The sequence below is a fragment of the Aotus nancymaae genome, unplaced genomic scaffold, assembly GCF_030222135.1.
Source record: "Aotus nancymaae isolate 86718 unplaced genomic scaffold, 86718_ANA_hifiasm-v0.15.2.pri h1tg000021l, whole genome shotgun sequence".
Lineage (NCBI taxonomy): Eukaryota > Metazoa > Chordata > Mammalia > Primates > Aotidae > Aotus > Aotus nancymaae.
The window spans coordinates 19,201,718-19,223,699 of record NW_026988433.1 but is presented as its reverse complement, the minus strand read 5'-3'; the positions used below and the strand labels follow the sequence as shown (position 1 = coordinate 19,223,699).

Genomic DNA, 21,982 nt, shown 5'->3' with positions numbered 1-21,982 from the left:
GTCTCTACTAAAAATATAAAAATTAGCCAGGCATGGCGGTGGGCACCTATAATCCCAGTTACTTGGGAGGCTGAGGCATGAGAATTACTTGAACCTGGGAGGCAGAGGTTACAGTGAACCGAGATAATGCCACTGCACTCCAGCCTGGGTGACAGAGCAATACTCCATCTCAAATCAAACAACAAGAACAACAACACAAGACTTGTACAGTATTTATGAGAAAACATACATGTATGGACACACACACACCCACACACTCCCACACGAAGGAGATGCATAAAGTGCTCCTGGTTTATTTCTGGAGAGTGGCATGAGGGATGGTTGTCATTTCAACCTGTCACTGCTAGCACTTTGTACTGCTCCTACTCTGAAGTAACAGCATTTTAGGGAGAGGGAAGAGCAAATGTGATGTGAAGTTGTGAGTTAGCAAGGGGGTGTGTGTGTGTGTGTGTGTGTGCGCGCGCGTGCGCGCGTGTGTGTCTGCAGCTTAGGGAGTTGGGAGCAGGGAGACTAGACCTGCTACCCTGCAGTGGCACTGAGCATGTGGATTTCACTCTCAGCTGATGGAAGCTTCAGGAAGTCGGAATAGGGCAGTGTCATGATCTTTTGCGAAATCCTAGGAGGAAATATGTTCAATTTGTTTCAAGCTCCCCAATTTCCCCAAGTCACATGATCAGGATCTGGAGACAATTCCGCCTCCAAAGACAAGGCTTCGAAGCTATTCTCATATCCTCCAGGAAGTCAAACTGTCTCAGCAATTCTTCGAAGCAGTTCTCAGGCTGTGCCTTCACACCCCTCACCTTCAATGTTTCCAAGCAGATGACCAGTGACTTCCCTGAAGATTTAAACCCTGCGCCCCAGCCTGGCTGAAGCACCTGGAGGTCCCATGGGCAGGCAGGCTGGAACTGATGGAGACAGCCCATTTCTACTCACACCTTCACCTGGATAGTTCAAACTTCTGCATGGTGTAAGGGGGCTTCTTGGGGTTCAGCTCCATCCCACACACTCTTACCACCAAGCGCCAAAGATGCCTCTGTCTGTCCTGCCCTTCCTGATGCAAGCCTAATGCTTTCAAGTCTTAATTATTAAGCTTCAACCATTTTATCACAAAACACCTCTTTCAAGCCCTTACAGAAACAGCTACCATGATAATGCTGTCTCTTTAACATTGGTTGAACCTGGTGCCTTTGTCCCTAGAGTAAGCCCAGAACCGAGACTCGGGCCCCAGGACAAAAAGAAGTCTAGACAAAGGCTCCTCCCCTAATCAAGAAACGAACACAATTTACCCAGCAAGAGAGACTCCATGGCGTGGCCCTTTGTACTCAAAACCCAACTTTCAAACAAAGCTGGAGGAAAAAGTATCGCTAATGATGAGAACGAAAGCTATACAAAGCAGCTAAGACTTCAGGTCTGGACCAGAACGTCAATGGAGATGAAAACCACAAGCTTCAGCAGGGAGTGGTATTTCTACCCCGCTGGCCCTCCCTGGCATTTGATATCTTGGAGAATAAAGGAGGAAGGAAAGAGCACTGATGAGATCCCCTACCAAACGACAGGCATGTGGCTGGATGCCCTAAGTCCAGTCTCACTTATGACCACGGCAGCCATATCACAGAAAACGGGGGGCCCCAGGAGAGTTCTGGAGGCTGCCACATCTGAACCCTAAATCTCAGGGACCTTCAGGTTGGTGAGACAGGTTCATGGAAGACTAGAAAAAAAATTATAGAGAAAAGCGCAGTGGGGATGATGGTGACCATGAGGGCTCATGGCCACTTTAAAGAAGCAGCCCCTTCCTGCCACTGGCCAATTGACAGGGAGGTCAACCTAGCATGGCCAGAATCCAGGTCTATTAAGACAAGCAGGAAACCCAGCTTTACAGAGGAAATCCCATGGTTCTTAAATCTTGGCAACTTAATGGCAAGTGGCTTTTGAATTAGGTAGTAGTCACCAAGTGCACGAGCTCATCGAAGCCTCGGTGCTCTGCTCCCTGCATCCGGTCTGCCCCAGACCACCAGCAAAGATGCCCTACTCTCTTTCTCCCCCAAGGCTCCAGAACCCAGCCAGTGCCCGGCATGGCATTCCAGGAGTTCCAAGTCTCACAAGGGTAACAAGCCGGGGAGCCCAGTACCCCTCGGTGTGGCTGGAGTTGACTCTACCCTCCTACCCTGGTACATAATTGGTGGCTGGTGTGCTGCAAAGGGCATTTTTAATTGCCCAGGCACCTGCCCAGGGAGGTGTGATGTTTGGGTTTAGTAACAGAGCTGAGACCAGGAATGGACAGATCCCGTCCCTGGCAGGTCAGCTGCCCTTAGTCCCAGCCCAGGAAGAACAAGAGGGAACTCTGAGGATGGTGAAGACCTATTGTCTGGGTGTGCAGTTGGCCTAGCAGGGGGCTCACCTGGCATCTTCAACCTCCCATAAGTCAGCCAGCACGTCTTAACCCTCCACATTGGGAGGAACACCCAGCTTGAAATGAAAGATGTGCTCAAAGGGGTCTGCCTTTCATCTGATAGCATAGGCTCTGGCTGACCCCAGAGATGTCCATTCTTTCCCCGAACCTTGCCTTCATAGCAACAACCACCCTCCACCTGAAACTTCACCCTGGATCCTAGAGGAACTAACAATTCAAGAGCATCGCAGTCTTCAGAAATCTGCTGGAAAAGGAAGTCTGGAAAAGACGAGGAAGGGAGGCCCAGTCCCGGCCCTGCTGTACCCTACCTGCGTGGCCGTGGCGAGTGACTTCACTGGTGTCTTGGCACCCTTACCTATAAAACTAAGCTTACTAAAACCACCTCTCCCCTCATACCAAAAATACACACCCACAAAAACCCCAGAGTCATGCTCATTTGTAGGAAAACTGGTAAACAGAACAGTGACTAAACTCGATTACCTATTTTTAAAAATATGATAATGTAATAATTATGAACAAGAATGCAAAATCCACATTTAACATTATTTAAATAAATGAATTTCAAATTAATGTGAGAATATTATATAGGATGTATTGTATAGGTTGTTTCAAAACCCAGTAAAGCGCAGGTGTATACAGACTGCTGGCAAAGATAATGACCCTTCCTCCTCTCTCCCTGAAAGCCCCGGAGCCCAGCCAGTGCCCCGCATGGCATTCCAGGAGTTCCCAGGTCTTACATGGGCAACAACCTGGAGCGCCCAGCAGCCCTCAGTATGGCCTCCCTGGCCCACGAGCAGTGACTGGTGTGCTTTACAGGGGAAGAGCTGTTGTCTTTGCCAGCAGTCCGCATACAACACCTGCATTTTGCTGGGCTCTTTGGAAACACAAGTGTCCACTACTTCCTCCATCTGCCAGGCCATGGCTCCATCACCTCTCACTTCACCTGGATGACTGAATAGCCTCCTTGCTGCTGTGCCCTCTGCCCCTGTCCCTGGCTCACCACCTTCCCTGACCTCCTCCCTGGCCCTTTTCCCTTCTCTCTTGTCACCTCCATTCCAAACGCACTGGCCTCTTTTCTGATGGCCGAGCCTGCCAAGCCCCTCCCTACCACAGGGCCTTTGCACCTGCCGGCTCTGCCCGTCCTGCTGGTCTGTTGCTTTCCCAGGCCTGGCTCCCTATCCTCGGCCTCCCCGCAGGGAGTTCGTCCTGTCCACTCTAGTTCAAGCAGGCTCCAGCCGGGGCCCAGCCACCCGATGTTCCGTTCTCCTGCTTTCCTCTTTTCAGAGCCCTTTCCTGTTCTGGTATCACCGTACTGAGCGGTTTGTTCCTCTATCTGTGTTCCCCAGCTCCACAGGGAGCTCGGGGACAGGACTCAGGCTGACTCCGTTGGCACTGCATCTCCAGCACTGGGCTCAGAACAGATCTACTTGTGGGCGATGAATACATTGGGCACGCAGCATGCGCCTGCAACAGCGATCATGAGATAGAGAAGAGCTGTGGGGGTCTTAGGTAAGAGCACAGGCCTCGGAGTTGAAGGCTTCGGGTCATATCCCAGCTCTCTCTACATGTGTGACCTTGTGCAAGGCAAGCAAACTCTCTGTGCTTCCTTCTTCCCATCTAAAAAGGAGCTGGCCATTGTGGTGCCTACTTGCAGGCCAATGATAAGAATGAATGCAGAGCAGCCTGTGAGACCTGAGCCTGGGCCTGCAGTGAACGCTGGGAAATAAGTTTCCTTCTTCTTAACATCACCCCTGCTACCCACACTGCCCAGCAGGTCTTGATGACAGAGAAATCCAGGGGACAACGGTGGAGAGATGAGACAGCCCAGCGCAGGGAGACCCCAGCCCTACCTCCCCTTCTCCCTGCAGGGTAAGCTGCTGGCTGCAGGCTCCCAGGAAGGCCAGTCAGTGCCAGGCCTCCGAGTCCACAGCCTGGCGCCCCTGCCAGCCAGCTTCTGCTCCCCGAGTCATGAGGCCAGGCTGTGTCCAGAGAGGCGTGGAGACTCCAGGAGCCAAGGCCACGAAGCCAAAGGTCATTTTCAAAAGCACTTCTGCTGCTGGCCCCAAGTGGAGAGACAAAAGAAAGACGGAAAAGAAAGAAGTAAGGCATTGTGAAACTCCAACGGATGTCTGCCAGCAAAATCACCAGGAACCAGAAAAACAGGGAAGAAGTGAGAAAGGAATCAGGGCTGGGCCCGGGGGCGGGGGAGTCAGAGGGAAGGATCTGAAAGCAAGGTGGGCTGGAGGGGGCTGGGAGAGGCAGGGGGAAATGTGCTTCCATCTGTAGTTAGCACAATCAAATCCAGTCACGCATCGCCACATGGGGCTTTATTATAATCAGGCCGCAGAATTTACTGCAGCCTCCTCCCCTTTCCCGGCTCTCTCGGCGCTGGAGCTGACAGCAAAGACTGTTATCAGTTGCAAGCAGCTTTTCAGGACCTCCCCCCACTCTGAACCCTTTATCTGGAGGTGAGGGTCTTGGTTGTGGGGAGATAAAACATGCCGTCCCCCTCCCTGGAGACTGGTACAGAGAACAGCAGTGCTTTACAGAAACGAAGAGGGTAAAATTAAAAAAAGGAAAGCTACGTCCACTCCCCTCCTGCTCTTCTTCCTTGGGAGCCTGAGAAAATCCAGGGCTTCGCGGGCTGGCTGAGCTCCCCCAGCCCTGGCTGTCCTCATACAACAGGGGAGTCAGGGATCTGGTGACGCTTCGGGAATAATGCAAAGAGGGCGGGGGTAGGGGAGGAGCAGGTGAAAAGAACAGCACGGGCCAGGAGGGGCTGCGCAAGTGCTGCGTGTAGTGAGAGGGCAGGAGGAGGCCCTGGAGATCAGCTCTGCGGGAATTCAACGATGACGCGGGACGCAGCAGGGCTTAGAATTAGCACAGACACACACAACTTCCCGGGCCAAGGGCAGCTGGGCTCTAAGGCCTCCTTGTGTGTCACGGTCAGGCCCTGGAAAGCAGCGCCTCTGGGAGGTAGGGGCCGTTGGGGACACGCTCAACCCCACAGTATAGACCCAGGAAGCTGGGGGACCTGCGGGCAGGGGATGGGAAAACACTCTGACTGTAGACCACAGCATGCTACCTCCGTGACGTGCCCTGTGCTGTGCTGCAGACATTTCTGTGCCCAGGGTCCATTTCTATTACTACTTGTGACACCTCACCTGTCCCCAACAGCTCTACTGTCCTCCACAGCTCAGGAGCTCCCGGGTAAGGGAGTCTGTGCATCTGTGCAGTATCCATCTTCATCACCCAGCTCAGCTGCTGGCCAGAGCTGGTGCCCATGGTGAGTTAACGTGCCCGGGACGTATTTTTCTAAATTTTAATTTATTTTTGAGACACGGCTTCACTCTGTCACCCAGGCTGGAGTGTAGTGGTGTAATCTCGGTTCACTGCAGCCTCGATCTCCCGGGCTCAAGGGATCCTCTCACCTCAGCCTCCTGAGTAGCTATGACTACAAGGTGTGTAGCAATACGCCCAGCTAATTTTTGTACTTTTTGTAGAAATGGGGTTTTGCCATGTTGTCCAGGCTAGTCTTGAACTTTTGGACTTAAGTGATCCTCCTGCCTTGGCCTCTCAAAGTGTACTGTGACTTATATTGCTCAGTTACCAACAGCAGCAGCAGAACTGATGATGTGCATGCGACATCCCACTATACCCTCAGGGGACCAGGTGGATATCACACCCATTTTACAGATATGGAAACTGAGCCTGGGAGAGGCAGGTGGCTTGCCCAGTCACAGAAGGAGGTGAGAACTAGAGTGGCTGCTTACTAGAAGTCTCAGGGCCATTTCCCCTGGGGCTCTAGGCCTCACATGATGAGGACGCCAAGGGCTTAGAATCATGCCTGGCATGGTGTAACTGCTGCTTCTGCCCTTGGGTTGGCTCACATGCACTTCCTGATCACTGCCAGCCACTGGGGCACGTTCCTGGGTGCGGGCATACTGCTGTGAGTAAGGTGAATGGGCTCTTGGGGTGTGGAGTGGTCATTACAGGGGCAGCCAGAGAAAGCAACACCAGGGAAAGGAACCGATTCATGACACAATTTCCAGGAAGTGATGAGCATTTGAAATATACAAAGGGCCATTTATGGGATGGGGACAAATGAGAGCCGCCACTATGATTCTGATTGATGGTACTACTGTCACCACTGTGTTCTGAGGCTGCGCTAACCACCAAAACCAAATGTTTAACCCTAACTAAGCTTCTACTATGTGCCAGAGGCTAGGGACACAAAGACAAGTATGACCCGGCCCCACCTTTCCAAGGGACAGAAAGGCCGATTCTGGTGCGCTCCGTCACTCCCTTGAAGCCTGTGGACCGAGCTTCCCTACGCCTGGGCCTTCGGGCGTGCCAGGTACCCGGCAGTGAAGGAGATAGCCCCACTCCCTGCCTTCACAACTCAAAGTCTGGCTGAGATAGATAGCGAACAAATACAAGTAACAAATAAACAGAATAAATAGAAATTGTTACGAGTGTTAACAAAAAGACAGCAGAGAGGGAGAATCCCCAGGACACAAGGAAATGAAGAGCCTGGTGGGAGCGGTCACCTTGGGAAACACCACGTGTCCCCAGCCTGCCTCCTGCTGCCACCCAAGGTGGCAGGAAGAGGCCTCCGCCAGATTTGTTTTCAGAGCTGCTCAGTCCTGGCTGATCTCTAAGTTTCAAAGGAGGATGTGCTTTGGGCCAAAAAACATTACTTAGGTTCAAGGGTAGTAACTGAACGAAAAACCAAGGCAGTTGTGATTTGGGGGAGACAGTTAACCTTTTGCAAGGTTTACACCAATCATCATGTCATTAACCATGACAGGGGATGCTTCTGGGTCCTCAAATCACAAAGGGACTGAAGGATTTTGCTTCCTGACTGAAACAGGCCTCCAGACCGGCACTTCCTGAATGCCTGGTGCTGGCTGGGCCAGTCCTGAAGATCCACAATGAAACAAGGAAATGAGAAATTTGGACAAGGCAGAGGGGTTAGGTACAGCAAAGTCTACTTCATTAAAATCTCAGCCTGGGTGCAGTGGCTCATGCCTGTAATCCCAGCACTTTGGGAGGTTGAGATGGGCAGATCACTTGAGGCCAGGAATTCGAGACCAGCCTGGCCAATATGGTGAAACCCTGTCTCTACTGAAAATACAAAAAAAAATTAGCCAGGTGTGGTGGCAGGTGCCTATAATCACAGCTATTCAGGAAGCTAAGGCAGGAGAATCGTTTGAACCCGGGGGGCGGAGGTTGCAGTGAGCCTAGATCATGCATTCCAGCCTGGGCAACAGAGACGCTGTCTCAATGTTGCTCCCCAACTATTTTTTTTTAACTGTAAATGTTCTTTAAAAATATATATTTATGAGAACAAAGGAGAGAGTAGCTGAGGACTTACTACCTGTTTTTTTTTTTGAAACATTCTTATTTTAATAAACAGCTGGTTGCTGTGTTGTGGGTGTGTATGGGTTATAACTTACAAGGAAAATCTTGACATCTGAATAGAATGACTTCCATGATCCTGTTCAAAACGAGTCTAAAGGTCTTGGCTTCTAAAATGTGGTCATGGTCCTCAGACTATGAGGTCATTGATGGGGGGGTGGCTACACCGCCCACTGTGGCCATCTAGGAATGCGTGGGGTGTTCCAGGTTGCCACAAGGACTGGGGGCACCCATGACACTCAGAGGCACAGGTCAGAGATGTATTTATGTCTTGTGATTTGCAAAGCATTCCTGACAAGAAAGTATTGCCCAGTCCCAAAGGCCAATGATACCCATTTCCCCAGCTAGGAAGCATTAGCTAAGGGGTGGGGGCGCCTTCTCTGGCCCCCAGGGGCCACAGCGTCCCCTTCCTTTCCTGCCTTTGCAGTCACAAACATCAGAGGGTACTGCCACTCCAAAGACATGAGAACAGGAATCTCCCATACCAGCCACCCTCCCCCATGAGCCAATCTGGTCCCTCTTTGAAACAGGAAGGTTGTTTACACTTGCTCTGCTTTGAATCCCTGTTAATAGATTATAGTTTTTTTTTTCCCAGATAAGCTTTATTTGACAAACTAAAAGCATGCTGTATCCATAATTTTGACACTGTTTTTTCAAGGAGATGCTCACCAAATTTGAGAGTCTGAGCCCCACTGGTCTCCAGCATGAACAAAGAACTTTAAACCAGAGGCTCGAAAAGAAACTTTCCACTCCCCCTCGCCCTCCTCGTTTCCCTTGCCTGTTATCCCAAGGCATCCTGGTCTCAGACTCAGCTCTTACCTGTTTCTGGCTCTGCTTGGTCCTTTTCCGTGGGTTCCGGAGGTGCGTCTTGGGGTTCTTTCTTCTGTGGGGCTGCGCTGGAGAAGACGCCGACCGGAGCCCACTCCAGATACAGAGGGACATGGTGGAACTGCAGAGACAAGAGTGATGGCCCTGTGAGTCCTCATTACAACACACTGCTAGGGAGGGACTCAGTCCCACGCAGATCATAGCCCAAGGGTCACAGGGGATGGGCAACTCACCCAAGAATGGAGCCAGAAGGAGGCCAGCCCCAAGACCTACTGCTGTCTACTCCGAGGACAATACTTGGCCCCCATGCTGCATCTCAGGGTGCAGGAGAGAGGCTTGTCTCTGTTGCCACCAGATGTATGGCAGTTCCAAGGCCACTTTTGTGTTTTTCACAATCAGAGTAGGAAACAGGGAGTGGGGTGAGGAGAGACTATATCATTGGTAAAGTGTAGCTCTCCAGGAGGAAGTGTAAAATGCCCATTAAGAGGACATACTTTCTCTCTATGTGTGTATATCCACGGGCAATGCATGTATACGTGTGTGTGTGCATGGAGATGGTATTTTTTTTAAAGGCTAGCCGGGCATGGTGGTGACACACACCTGAAGTCCTAGCTACTTGGGAGCTGAGGTGGGAGGATCCCTTGAGCCCAGGAGTTTAAGGCTCCAGTGAGCTAGGAGTCTGCCACTGCACTCCAGGGAAACCCTTTTTTTCATGTGTCCTCTTAAAAAAAGAAAAGTGAGGTGGGGGGTGATTAACAAGACACTGACACCTGCCTCATCAGGCGGCCACTAGGGGGCTGCAGGACAGGGGTGGGAGCGAGACTTGTCAATAAATGCCCTTTTTGAATCTTTTCAAATTTCATACTACGTGAAAGCCTTGCAAATTAGTTATGTTTCAGAAAAAAAAAATACATGCTTGAGAGGGAAACAGACTGGAGTGCCAACAGTGTGCCGCATTACTACTTAGCTGTGTGTCCTTGGGTCAGGGCGCCTCTCTGGGCATCAGTTTCCATTTGTGCAAAATGAAGATGGCAGTCTTCTTGTTGGTGAAATAGACACTGCCGCAAACAGGAGGCCTCACCGAGCCACTGCTCTCGAACTGTGGCTCACACAAAGAGACTCTGGTGATGGGCACATCCTCCCACAGCATAAGGGAAAAAGGATGGTGTCACATTCCCAAGGACGCCCACAGCTCATTCATGGGGCCCCCCCTAGATAACTTTTCTTATGGGTCAGGCACCGACTGACTTCCTGAGAGCTTAGTGGCCAGAATCCCAAGCTAAGGACTATTATGGGGTTGGAGTGGCAGAGAATGAGAAATCATTTCCTCACCAGCAAAATGGGGACATGAATACCTATCTCTAAGAACTGCTGGGGAGACCAAGGTCTGCAAAGTGCTAAAGTGCCTTATGAACAGAAATATTTATAGTGGCCCTGCAAAGGTATGTCTGTCTTGAATCCCTAGAACCCTTGGTGAATGCGACCTTATTTGGAAAAAGGATCTTTGCAAATTTCATTAAGTGAAAGATTTTGAGATGAGATCATCTTGCATTATCCAGGCACGCCCTAAATCCAACGGCAAGTGTCCTTAAAAGAGAAATAGAAAGGAAAAGTGAGAGAAGAGGGAAAGCCACGTGAGGATGAAGGGAGAAACTGGAGTGACGCAGCCATGAGTCAAGGGATGCCTGGAGCAGCAGCTGGAAGAGACACAGATCAGACTCCAGAGGAAGCATAGCCCTGGTGACACTTGATTTCACACTGTCACCTCCAGAACTGTGGGACGACATATTTCTGTTGTTTCAAGCCAACTAGCTTGTGAAAATTTGTTATGACAGCCGCAACCAGCAAACTAATACACGACTGTTGGATTTTTTTTCAAAACCAAGAACCAGGAGACAGCCCCACCTACAGAATTGACTTTCATTCACCTCACTGTAGCTTTAAGATAGTTAAAGCATTCAAGAATGCTCATTCTTGGGCAACAAAGGGAGACCTCGGTCTCTACAAAAAATCAAAAAATTAGCCTGGCGTGGTGGTGCACGCCTGTAGTCTCAGCTACACAGGAGGCTGAGGTGGGAGGATTGCTTGAGCCCCGGAGTTTGAGGCTGCAGTGAACCAAGATGGCGCCACTGCACTGTAGTCTGGGTGACAGAGAGAAACTCTGTCTTATAAATAAATAAAATACATTTAAAAATAAAGAATTAAAAAGAATTAAAATTAAAATCTTAATCCAAATTAGCATGAGTAAAGAAAGCCAAAGAAAAGCTAGAGTCAGGCAAGGAACCAAGGCATGCTTTCTGGAGGATGGTTTAGAACTTCCCTCTCCCATTCTGCCCATCCGGATGGGTTTTCAGGTGGTAGGGATGACATTCACCCATGATAGAGATGGGGGGTTTAGGGTGAGCTCCCGCGTGCCACATCTGTGAATCCGTAGCCCACTGCACCCTCTCCCTTAAAGCAGCCCTCTTTGGGCCTTCTCCAGATCAACTCCAGGTCTCCAGCAGCCCTACCTTGGAATAGGCCAGATGCCTGAAGGCCTTGCGGGCCTCCAGGGGCTCCAGGAACTCTACGATGGCGGTGATTCCACCCTCTGGCAGCAGCACGCGGCCCAGGCTGCCAAAACGGCCGAAGGTCTCCTGCAGCTCAGCCGCCAGGGTGCCTGCCGGGAGGTTCTTCACCAGAATCACGGTCTTGCTTCGTTCTGCTGCAGCCTGCAGAGAGGAAATACACACACATGAGACCACGGGACGGAGGGTCCTCAGCTGACACCAGTAGTGATCGTGGGGGGCTCCAGACGAGGCTCTCCATTTGGAACCTCAGCAACCAGACACTTAGGAGGCGGACCCAGGAGGAACCACCCTCTCTGGCATGACGCTTGCTGCAAGGCTGAGAGACAGCTCTGCAGAGTGGGTAAGGCCTGGGGCTCTGAAGCTGGATCTCCTGGATCAAATCCCGCCCCTCCACTTCTGAGCCGGGCTACACCTTCCTAGGCTTCCAATGGCTGAGGTCTGCATCTCAGTACCAAGGCTTCTTTCCCAGTAACTATAGGCTGCCCACCTGCTACCACGTGCAGCCAGCAGGACGTGCCCAGAGTTAATGGCTCTGGGAGCAGCCCGTGGCTCTCAGGAGTTGCTGCACCCCTTGTCCTTGGGTGGGCTGAGACGGAGGTGTGAGCTCTGCAGGTTCCCCCCAGGCAGAGCTCCAGGCACCCACAGGGCGGCGCACTACAGCAGCACACTCTGCACCCCAGTCTCCTTCCCTTCCCCGCATCCCATTCTCACCAAGGTTTTCTGCACTGTCCCCCAAAATTGTTTGCCCTTGAATCCTTGTCTCAGACTCTACTTCTGGGAGAATCCAAACTAAGAGACTAGCTATCCAGCCTCAGGAAATGCACTTAACTGTGCCTCAGCTCCCACAGTGACAGCAAGGACGTAGCATCAGTTTCACAGGATAGCTCCAGGAAAAGGTTTCATTAAATGGGTTAGTAAAAGTACATGTAATATGAGCACTCTGAAAACGCTAGCAATAATTTTATTAAAAAATAATGTTGGAGGCAGATAAAAGAGCCAAGAAAATATAATGGAAAAGTCTACGCATATGGCCTATCTGGGAATAAGTCTTAGCTCAGCTGCTAATTTAACCTGAGGCCTTGGGTCAATTACTTTGTTTCTGTAGGCTTGTTTCCTCATCTGCAGAACGGGCTAACAGTGACACCATCTTATAGAGGCCATACGGGGTTGCTATGAGGACTGCCTGAGGTGAGGGGAGTGAAACCATCTGAGGTGGGAAAAAGCTGGGCACCAGTGGGCTTCTTAGGTGCAACTCAGGCCGCAGTGTTACAGACAGAGACAGACTCTGGGGCCAGAAGGCCCGTGTCCAAATTCAGCTCCACCACGACGAGGTGTGAAGTGACTTCACCCCTCTGTGACTGTGGCTCCTTCTGCAGCGTGGAAGCACAGTAGAGCTGCTTTCACAGGGTTGTCATGTGAATAAAGTGAGCTACTTAAACATGCCAACTTAGAAGAGTGTTTTGGTAAGTCTTAATAAAGACTATTAGTATAGTTAGCTATTAGTATATTTATTTTATCCATCCATCCATCCATCTATCCACACACCCACCCACCCACCATCAATATTCATCCACCATCTATCCATCCACCCATCCTCCTCATCCATCTTCAGGTAGAAACTTAAGTCCTGGGAAGGCTGTTGAAAGAGCTGTTTTGGGAGTAAAATCCCCGAGTTTTTGTGCAGGCTCCTCCCACGTATAGACTGTTTGACCTTGTAAGTTACCTCCCCGCTCTCTGAGTATCGGTATACCAGACTGTAAAATGAAGGAGTGGATGTCATGTGGGCTCATGGTGTGAGGGGCCCTCTAAGCTTCCGTCATCCATAAACCTAAGACCTGCTACTTGGTGGAGAACAGGTACCCGGAGGTGCTGGACTCTTCTCTGCTAGGTTCAAGAAGGGTCAAAGTCCCCCAACAACAGACCACAGATGCTCTGGGAAGACACTGGGTATGGCAGTGAGATGTTGGGGGTCCTGACCTGTGCAGAGGAACTGTGGGGTTAGAGGCAGACCTCCTGTACATGGCTCTGGAGAGACAGAATCAGGGTCAGATAGGCCACTTGTCTGAGCCCATGTAACATTTCTTCCTTTCTTTATAGACAATTTAGAAATTAGTAATAGTCCTTAGAAGGCCAGATCCTTGAATCCACCTGCATCTCCCTGGAAAGGCCATTTCTGGCTCTCTAGTGGCCTCTGGCTGGCGCCGGGGAGAGCACCTACCTGGCTGAAGGAATCCAGGCTGACACCGTTGTCTATGAGGAAGCGCCGCACTTCCTGGACAAGCTGAGTCTCCCCCAAAGCCACGCGTACGGCCACGCTGCCCTTGGTCTCCTGTGGGAGAGGAAAGGAAGAGCTCCAGTTGGCTGTCTGGCAGGTGACATGTTGGCCCTCCCCTTTCCCAACAGCCTGAGGAGGCGGCAGGGTTAGAAATGGATCCAAGGATGCCGCTCACCTTCCTACATCGATCAGATGCCCCAACGGCTCTGTGCTTTTTTTTTTTTTTTTTTTTTAAAGACAGAGTCTCACTCTGTCGCATATGTCCTCCAGGCTGGAGTGCAATGGTGTGATCACGGATCACTGTAGCCTCAATCTCCCAGACTCGAGCAATCTTCACACTTCAGCATCCTGAGTAGCTGGGACCACAGGATGTGCCACCACACTCAGCTCATTTTTATATTTTTTGTAGAGATGGGGTTTCACCATATTGCCCAGGCTGGTCTTGAACTCCTGGGCTTAAGCAATCCACCTGCCTCAGCTTCCCAAAGTGCCAAGATTACAGGTGTGAGTCACTGCGTCTAGCCCCCCAATGGCTCTGGCTTCCCAGATCTCTCAGAGTAGATCTGGGACCCCAGGGTTTCCTTTCCTGCACTCCCCCTCCCCTCATCATATGGGTCTTTGCTGGCACTCCCACGCCGAGCTCATCCCGCCCCAGGGCTCCGGCAGTTGCTGACTTTGGCCTCCACGGTTCTTACCCCACACTCCCTTGCTCTATTCAGTTTCGGCTTAAACATCACTTGCTGACCAGCACACCCTCACAGTGACAGCCTATCCCTCCCTTGGCTTTTCGGTTCTCTGCCATCACCAGGCCTGCCGCACTGTACCTCTGCTAATGTGTCAGTGTCTGTTCCCTCACCAGAAGGCACCACAAGACCCTCACCGCTCGTTTGGGGGATTGCTGTGTTCCCAGAACTCAGAGCACTCGTGGGATCTGAAGCGGGTACAGTCCCCCAGCTGGCCTGGGTCTAGAGCTGTGCTGTCCAACACAGTGTCACAAGTCCCTCAGAGCCATTCAGTATTTGAAATGCAACGCGACACATCTAAAGCACTCTCGGTGTAAAACACACACGAAATTCTGTGAGGAAAAAAAAGACTAAAATAGCTTGTAACTTTTTTTAAACATTATATATATGGTGAAATAATATTTCAGATATACCAAGTTAAATGAAATATATTATTAATATTAATTTTGCCTGTTTCATTTAGCCTTTTAAACATGTGGCCACTAGACCATTTCCAGCTACACATGTGGCTCGTATTCCCTAATGGACAGCACTGACCTTTAGTGCCTGGGGAGAAGGGGTGGGCAGCAATGGGCAAGGAGCTTATGAGCCAAATCCACCAATGTCCTTTGTTAATTTGATGAAAACCACTCCCAGGTTTGCCTGGGAAGAACTCAGCTGCCTCTAACTCCAGGTGCATGTTTTTTCTTTTTTTTAGACAGAGTCTCACTGGAATGTGGTGGTGTGATCTAGGTTCATGGGAACCTCCGCCTCCTGGGTTCAAGCAATTTTCCTGCCTCAGCCTCCTGAGTAGCTGGGATTACAGGCATGTGCTACCACACCAGGCTAATTTTTGTATTTTTAGTAGAGATGGGGTTTCTCCATGTTGGCCAAGGTGGTCTCGAACTCCTGACCTCAAGTGTTCTGCCTGCCTCAGCCTTCCAAAGTGCTGGGATTACAGGTGTGAGCCATGGCACCTGGCCCAGATGCATCCATTTTAAAAGAGGGTATGAAGATACAAAATATACAAAGAACAGGGTATTTTCAGGCTTTATGCAAAGTACCTTAGACAAAGTATCCTTTGTATTTTATATATATAAAATATGCTTTATATGAATCCTGCCTATAATCCCAACACTTTGGGAGGCTAAAGTGAGATGATCACTTGAGCCTAGAAGTGAGACCCCCATCCCTGCAAAAATAAAAATAAATTAGGCATGACGGCATACATCTGTGGTCCTAGCCACTTAGGAGGGTGAGGTAGGAGGACTGCTTGAGCCAAGAATTTGGGAGGCTGTAGTAAGCTATGGTCATGTCACTGTACTCCAGCCTGGGTGACAGAGCAACTCTGTCTCCAAAAACAACAATAACAACAAATATATATGTATGTATATCTATATATCTACTTGAATATACCTTTTAAAAAGTATCCTTTTATCCTTTTGTAGAAGGTACAAAGCACATACAGGATACGGAGTAAAAGGAATACAGAAGAGCAGATACATCAGCCGCGTAAGTCTAGAGATCTAATAGCAGTGTACAACATTAGCACCAGAGGTAACATTGGAGATTTCTGCTTTTAGCAAAATCTTCTGTAGTGGATTTTAGGTGTTTCTGCCACACACACAGAAGGGCAAGTGTGAGATGATGGAAATGGTGATTTTCTGGCCTGTGGTAAGCATATCACAATCTATATGTCTATTGAAACATCACACGGATTTTTAAAGCTATGTGATGTGGAGGAGCTGGATGGCTGGAGAAGTCTGAAGGAATAAGCTAGACTTGAGAGAGGAGGAGGAACGGAACCCATGACCCTTGCCCGGGCTTCAGAGACCTGGGTGGTGAAAATCGTGAGACGTGGCTCAGAGCCAAGGCACCAGAGTTGGCCAGACCTGGTGTCCTCCCACCTCCACCTCTTTGCAAGTCTGTGACCTTGGACAGGTTACCGTGTCCCTGGCCTCGGTTTATTCATCTGGACAATGGGGATATAAGAACAAGAACCCCTACTTCACAGGGCCACTGTGAGGAGTATCACACACTAATGCTTGTGGCACAGTGGGGGGCTCAGGAATGTCACTCATTGACACCACTGTCAATCACATTCTCTGGGGTGGCTCCATACAACAGTATGAGAAGCCAGAGCTGGAGCCCGGCTGGGGGTGTTTCCAAAGGCAGGGCTGGAGAGCACCTTCCATTCCAGAGGTCTCTGGGAAGGCCCAAGAGGAGAGCCCCAGGGACCCCTGCCTCACAGCCGACAGCAACATGACGTGCCTCCTGCTCTTTCTCCCCTGCAGTGGCCCGGATCCCAGAGAGGATTGGTCAGCCTTTACTCACGTGGTCAAAAACTTGACTCTTGGTGGCACTGTACTTCTGTGCGATGGCATCGGCCACGGCATTTGGCCCCATGAATAACGTGTTCCAGTTGTGAGAGCTAAGAGGCAGAGGCAGAACGAGGAGATCAGACCACAGCTAAATGAGGGGAATGCGCTCTCAAACACAAAACCTGTTAAGAAATGGGCTCCTAGGCCTGTCTATGTCCCCCCGATTTCCCTACCATGGGCTACGTATACAGGGCCTGAAGAAGAGAGGGATGATGGCAGGGACCACCCCTAACATTAGTCCAGCGCTTCATCTGTGTCAGGAACTAAGCACTTCACATACATTCACTCACTTAAACCTTACAGCACCACAAAAGTAAGGCACTACTGTTATTCTCCCATTTTACAGATGAGAACACTGAAGATCGGTAAGGTATGACCAAACCCATCAGGAGTCAGAAGACCCAGGAGGCTTAGAAAGGGCAAGGTGAAGGTGGCAGAGGATTGAGTTGGGGCTCGGTGGCTTCAGGGGCACTGAGGACCTGGTGCTGTTGGCTTTGTCCTGGGCCTCCTTCTTCTTCTTGTAGGACGAAGATCCCAGAGCGCTGGCATCTTCACTGGTTTCCTTCTTGATGGTAGACGGTAACACATGGAGCATTCTGCCCTGGATGGGGATGACAGGAAGGGAGTAAACAGCAGCCCTGCTTCCTGCCAGAGGATGTTGGCGTCTGCCATGAGTAAGCTGGTCAGCACTAAAACCCTGACCAGAGGGTGGGAGGTCAGGTAGAACGAGGCAACTCTCTTCCCACCCGACAGGCACCCCACATTGTGAGGGGGCCATCTGACACAGCTACACACATGAATCTTTGATCAGTTTATAACCTGCACCTGCAGCCCTATCCCTGCCCCGCAAGCCTGCATCGCCTCCTGTCCCTGCACAGGTGAGTGAGAATGTGAGCTCCATGATGACACGGCCAGGTCTGGCCTGATGACCACAGGAAGGTCAAGAAATCATGAATGAATGGATGAATGAATGAGAAAAGGAAAAGGGTGATGGTGAGGTAGTCTGAGGCTTAGGGATGGATGCTAAGTATATTACTTGGTAACACTGAGAAAAGAGAAGTTTCTTATATTCCACTGCGGCCATTTTAATATGCCCCTATCAAAAAATTCCTTTCTTCTTACTCCTCTTCCAAGGTGGTATCTATAGAGATGAAGAGCAAATTCATCCATTCAAGGAATATTTTTTCAGTGCCTGCTCTGTGCCAGACACAGGTGTAGGTGCCACAAATCAGTGACAAGAACAGATCAGACCCCACCCTCATGTGACTTCTGACCTTCTAGTGGCTTGTGTGAGGCGGTGACTTAGCATGCCACTGCACGTCTTCTTAGGCTCACAAAGGGGACGCTAGTGTCTACATACACAGACACACACACACACACACACACACACACACACACACACACACAGCCTTTCCCTACCACGTGAGCCCTGCAGCCTCCCGGCCAGCCCAGGAGGGGCCTCACCTGGAATACCTGCCCGTCCACCTCTGAGTAGGCCTTCACAGCGTGCTCAGGGAACATGAAGGTGACAAATGCAAAACCCTTGGGTTTCTTGGTCAGGCTGTCGATGGGGTAGTGGAGCTCAGACAGGGGACCTGAGGACAGAAATATTGGTCTCTGGTGGGCTGGGGACACGGCCCCAGGGAAGAATGTGGTGAGCACCAGCTGTGCGCCAACCTCACAGGTCACAGGTGTCATTTCCAGTCCCCTCCGTGTGTCTATCCTAAGAGCAACAATACCTGGGCTGGAGCTCAGCACCACCACCTACCACATGTGCAGCCTGCCTTGGGCAAATGAGCCTCCCCATGCCTCAGTCTTTTCATCTGTAAAACGGCACAACAGTACCTAGCTTATGGGCAGCTACACGGGTTAAATGTGTTAATGCATGCATAGTGCACGAAATGGTGCCTGCTACAGTTAGTGCCAAAGAAGTGTCTTCCGTGATGACATTAACATCATGCTCCGATTAAAGCACACGCTTTCCGCATTGGTTTCCACTCTGCGTTCAGAAGGTCTTAGCAAAAGACACATCCCCCCTCTGGGTCTTTTCTTCCCAAATGGACATTTGCAGTGTTATCGATGAATGCTTCTCCCACTCAGCCCAGCCATGCGGTGTAAGCCAGGACACCAGCTTGTGTGGAAGGATTTGGTGAGCAGAATGGTGAATGGAACAGACGGTTCCACTGGGGACAGGCCCCAGGCTAGGAGGTCAGCTCCTCTTCCTGATGGCGGGCCTCACTCAGGGCATCCTTGCCCTGACAACAGGGTCCACATCAGGTGTTCAACCTACATCTCTGATCCCGCAACCTACAGCTGGCCTCTGCATAGACACAGGGAGACGCTACGGGGATCTCAAAGATGTCAAGACCTCCCCTCATCCTGAGCCCTCCCTTTCTGCCCTTCAACAATGCTAACTCTACAAACACACACAGCCTGTCGTGGCCAAGCTGGACTACGGGCCTTCAATCCCATGGCCTGACAAATAACAGCAACACCACCACTAACCACGACACTATCAAATCTATCTGGTGCTCAGCTTGGATAAGACTTTACATAATTAAGGGTTGAGCTATGGAGGGGCACCATGTAGGTATATTCGTCAGGCATAACCCGTACAGTTTCTCAATTCCAATACTGAGTGGCAAGAGTTTGGACAGCAAGGCACTATCTCAAAAGAGCCATCCAAATTGCTTCAATTCTGAATTTGGAGAAGTTACAGAGTTCAGACAGCAAAAGATGCCAGTGATGCTATTAATACCTTTTAGTTCCTGCCCTGCAAATGCCTGCATTCATCATGTCATTGAACTCTCACAGAAGGTCAGGGGTAGTTGGTCCCATTTTACAGATGAGAAAACTGAGGCAAGAGATGTGGTGTTGTGTGCACACTGAGACCCAAACCCAGGAGGTCAGAGTCTGAGCCCAGCTCTCATAGCCATTGGGTACCCACAGTTCCGAGGCCACGCCCCTACCATATTTGGAGAAGAGCTTCTCCAGGTCCTCCTCGGTACTGGTGTAGGGCAGGTTCCGTACAAAGAGCCTTCCGGACTCGGCCAGGTCCTCCTCCTCTTCGTTCTCCCCGAGCATCCGACCTTGCCAGGATTTGGCGCTATTCTTTGGCGGACCCTTGGTGGTGGGGACGTTCTTTTCCCTGAACACCTCAATGTAGCGCCCACCTGCAATGAGGAGGAGTCAGGGCTCCAGGTGAGACTCCTTGCCGGTGACTCCAAACTCTTCTCTGCTGCCTTCCAGACAACACGATCAAGGTGGCAGACGACAGCGCCCAACACCTGCCCTATCACCTGGGCATAAGCCAACACCAGGCCTGAACCCACATCTCACTCATCCTGCCAGTTCCGCTTCAGCCCTGGAGGGAGCCTGCCTCGGTTATCCCAAACCACAGCAATGCATTCTCTAAACTCTGGAGTGTATGCTCTGGCACTGCTTGCTGTTCTGCCTTGGGAAGGGTCTTAGGTGGCAGCCCAGCCCTGGGTACCTACCTGCTGATGATTTGTTTGCACACACAGCCCCTGTGCCTGATTAGGGCGCTATTGTCACTGTATCCTGCACAGGCACTATTAGCTGCTCAATAAACACCCACCTCTTGACTTGCTAACAAGATTCCCAAGGCTCCCCATCTTCTGTAACACAACGCATGCCTTCACTGGGGGTGATAGCTGGATTCAAATCACTTGTCTTGGCCAGGGATTGGTCAAAGATTGTATCCCTGGGTATTGTTCAGAAGACCTCCCAAATCTAGGGAATTTGCGCGTGCTGTTCCCTCTACTGAACGTCCTGCCCGTAGAGCCAGAGCCTGCTTCCTCAGCTGCAGAGTTGTGTTCCAATGTCGCCCCTCAGTGAGGCCGAAGTAGACAGCCAAGCCTCCCCCAATCCCCGCCTTCCCCAGGACCTGTGCCTGCTCGGTGTTTTCCTGTAGTATAAATCACACATTTAATCACCTGTCTCTCCCTGCTAAGTCAGTTTACTCTGTCAGCTCCAGAGGGGCAGGGATCTGGGTATATTTGCTCCCTGCCGTGTCCCCAGTGTCTAGAACAGTGCCTGCTGAGAGTCAGTACTCAAGAAGAACATGGAAAGGAAAGGAAGGAATGAAGATGGACCCTGTAACACAGAGCTGGCACGTGGCCAGGGCTTCCTTACCCATGTACTCCCGGTTGCATTTCAGAGCTTTCTTCACTTCCTCTTCGTTGCTGAAATCCACAAAGATGTACCCTGACAGAGGACAATGACAGAGCTAAAATCTGAAGGTCTCACAGACACTTGCGGGGGTCCCCATAGGAACACGATACTGTGCTAGGAGCAGAAAGTGAAGGAGAAACCTCTATCTTGGCCAAATCTCCAAAATATGAAGGATCTCCCTCTCTCTCTCCCACTCACAGTCAAATTTCCCTTTGCAGGGAGCATCCAGACCCCAGCCCGGTGTTGTGGATGAAGACGCTGAACGCCAGGAGTCGGAGAACAGGGGGCCTTTCTGTCTCCCTCCAAGCCTCACCCCACCCGACTGGCACCTGTTCCATGCCATTCTCTGGAGAAGGGCCCATGGCTGCAGCATGAGGCCCCGTCTAGGCACTGGAAGCACCATCTCCACGCCCACTCTGCTCCTGGGTGCCTGAGGCCTTGACTTGCACAAAAATAAGTGAATGGGGAGTCTTTCCTCTAGCACGAGAGGCTCCGCTTCCTGACCTCATTGGGTCTCAACGCTGTGAGGCAACAAGGTGAGGACCGTTCCCCTGCTTTTCTGGAGCAGTAAAGAAATACTCCCAGGGGCACACAGCTACTAGTTGGCAATGTCTAGTACTTGGTCCAAAGCCCTGGGATTTTCCGCCTTTCATCACAAGGCTGTTTAGACTCTTTCTGTGACTCCTCTGTGCCCTCCTTTCCTATATTCAGGCACCTCATCCATCCCCATAAATATCTTTCATCCTTCTACCTCCTCCTCTCCATGGCCACACCCTGGGCCCTCTAACCAATGATCCTCCCTTAAAGGATGGCAAATGCCCAGCTTCAGGACCCATTCTTCACCAGCCAGGGACCATCCTAAATCTGATTACTGCTCCCCCACCCATCCCGCTCTAAGCTCCTGGGGGCCCCTGCAACCAGACTGAAGCCCACAGTCTTTTTTTCTTTTTGAGATTGGGTCTTGCTATGTTGTCCAGGCTGGACTTGAACTCCTAGGCTCAAGTAATCCTCCCACTTTAGCCTCTTGAGTAGCTGAGACTCACACAATCTTTAATGAGGCTCCTAAGCTTAAGGGGCCTGGCCTGCCTCCTCCCCAGCTCTCCTGCAGGGGACATTCTACTGCTTTTCAACATTTCATGCTTGGATGCCAGCTCTCTCCAACTCCGGGGCCTCCAATATGG

The 21,982-nt window shown here is 50.8% G+C and overlaps 1 protein-coding gene across 1 annotated transcript in view; it reads right to left on the bottom strand.

The window, feature by feature from the left end:
• RBM19 (RNA binding motif protein 19) overlaps positions 1-21,982 on the bottom strand; it is a 141,106-nt gene that overhangs the window by 105,186 nt on the left and 13,938 nt on the right. Inside the window, exons 9-16 of the mRNA XM_012469014.2 lie at positions 20,763-20,834; positions 19,577-19,780; positions 18,072-18,202; positions 17,087-17,208; positions 16,561-16,657; positions 13,448-13,558; positions 11,170-11,370; positions 8,651-8,780 (exon numbers count right to left, since the gene is read on the bottom strand). Coding sequence (XP_012324437.2) covers positions 8,651-8,780; positions 11,170-11,370; positions 13,448-13,558; positions 16,561-16,657; positions 17,087-17,208; positions 18,072-18,202; positions 19,577-19,780; positions 20,763-20,834 — 1,068 coding nt within the window. The remainder of the gene's footprint in view (positions 1-8,650; positions 8,781-11,169; positions 11,371-13,447; positions 13,559-16,560; positions 16,658-17,086; positions 17,209-18,071; positions 18,203-19,576; positions 19,781-20,762; positions 20,835-21,982) is intronic.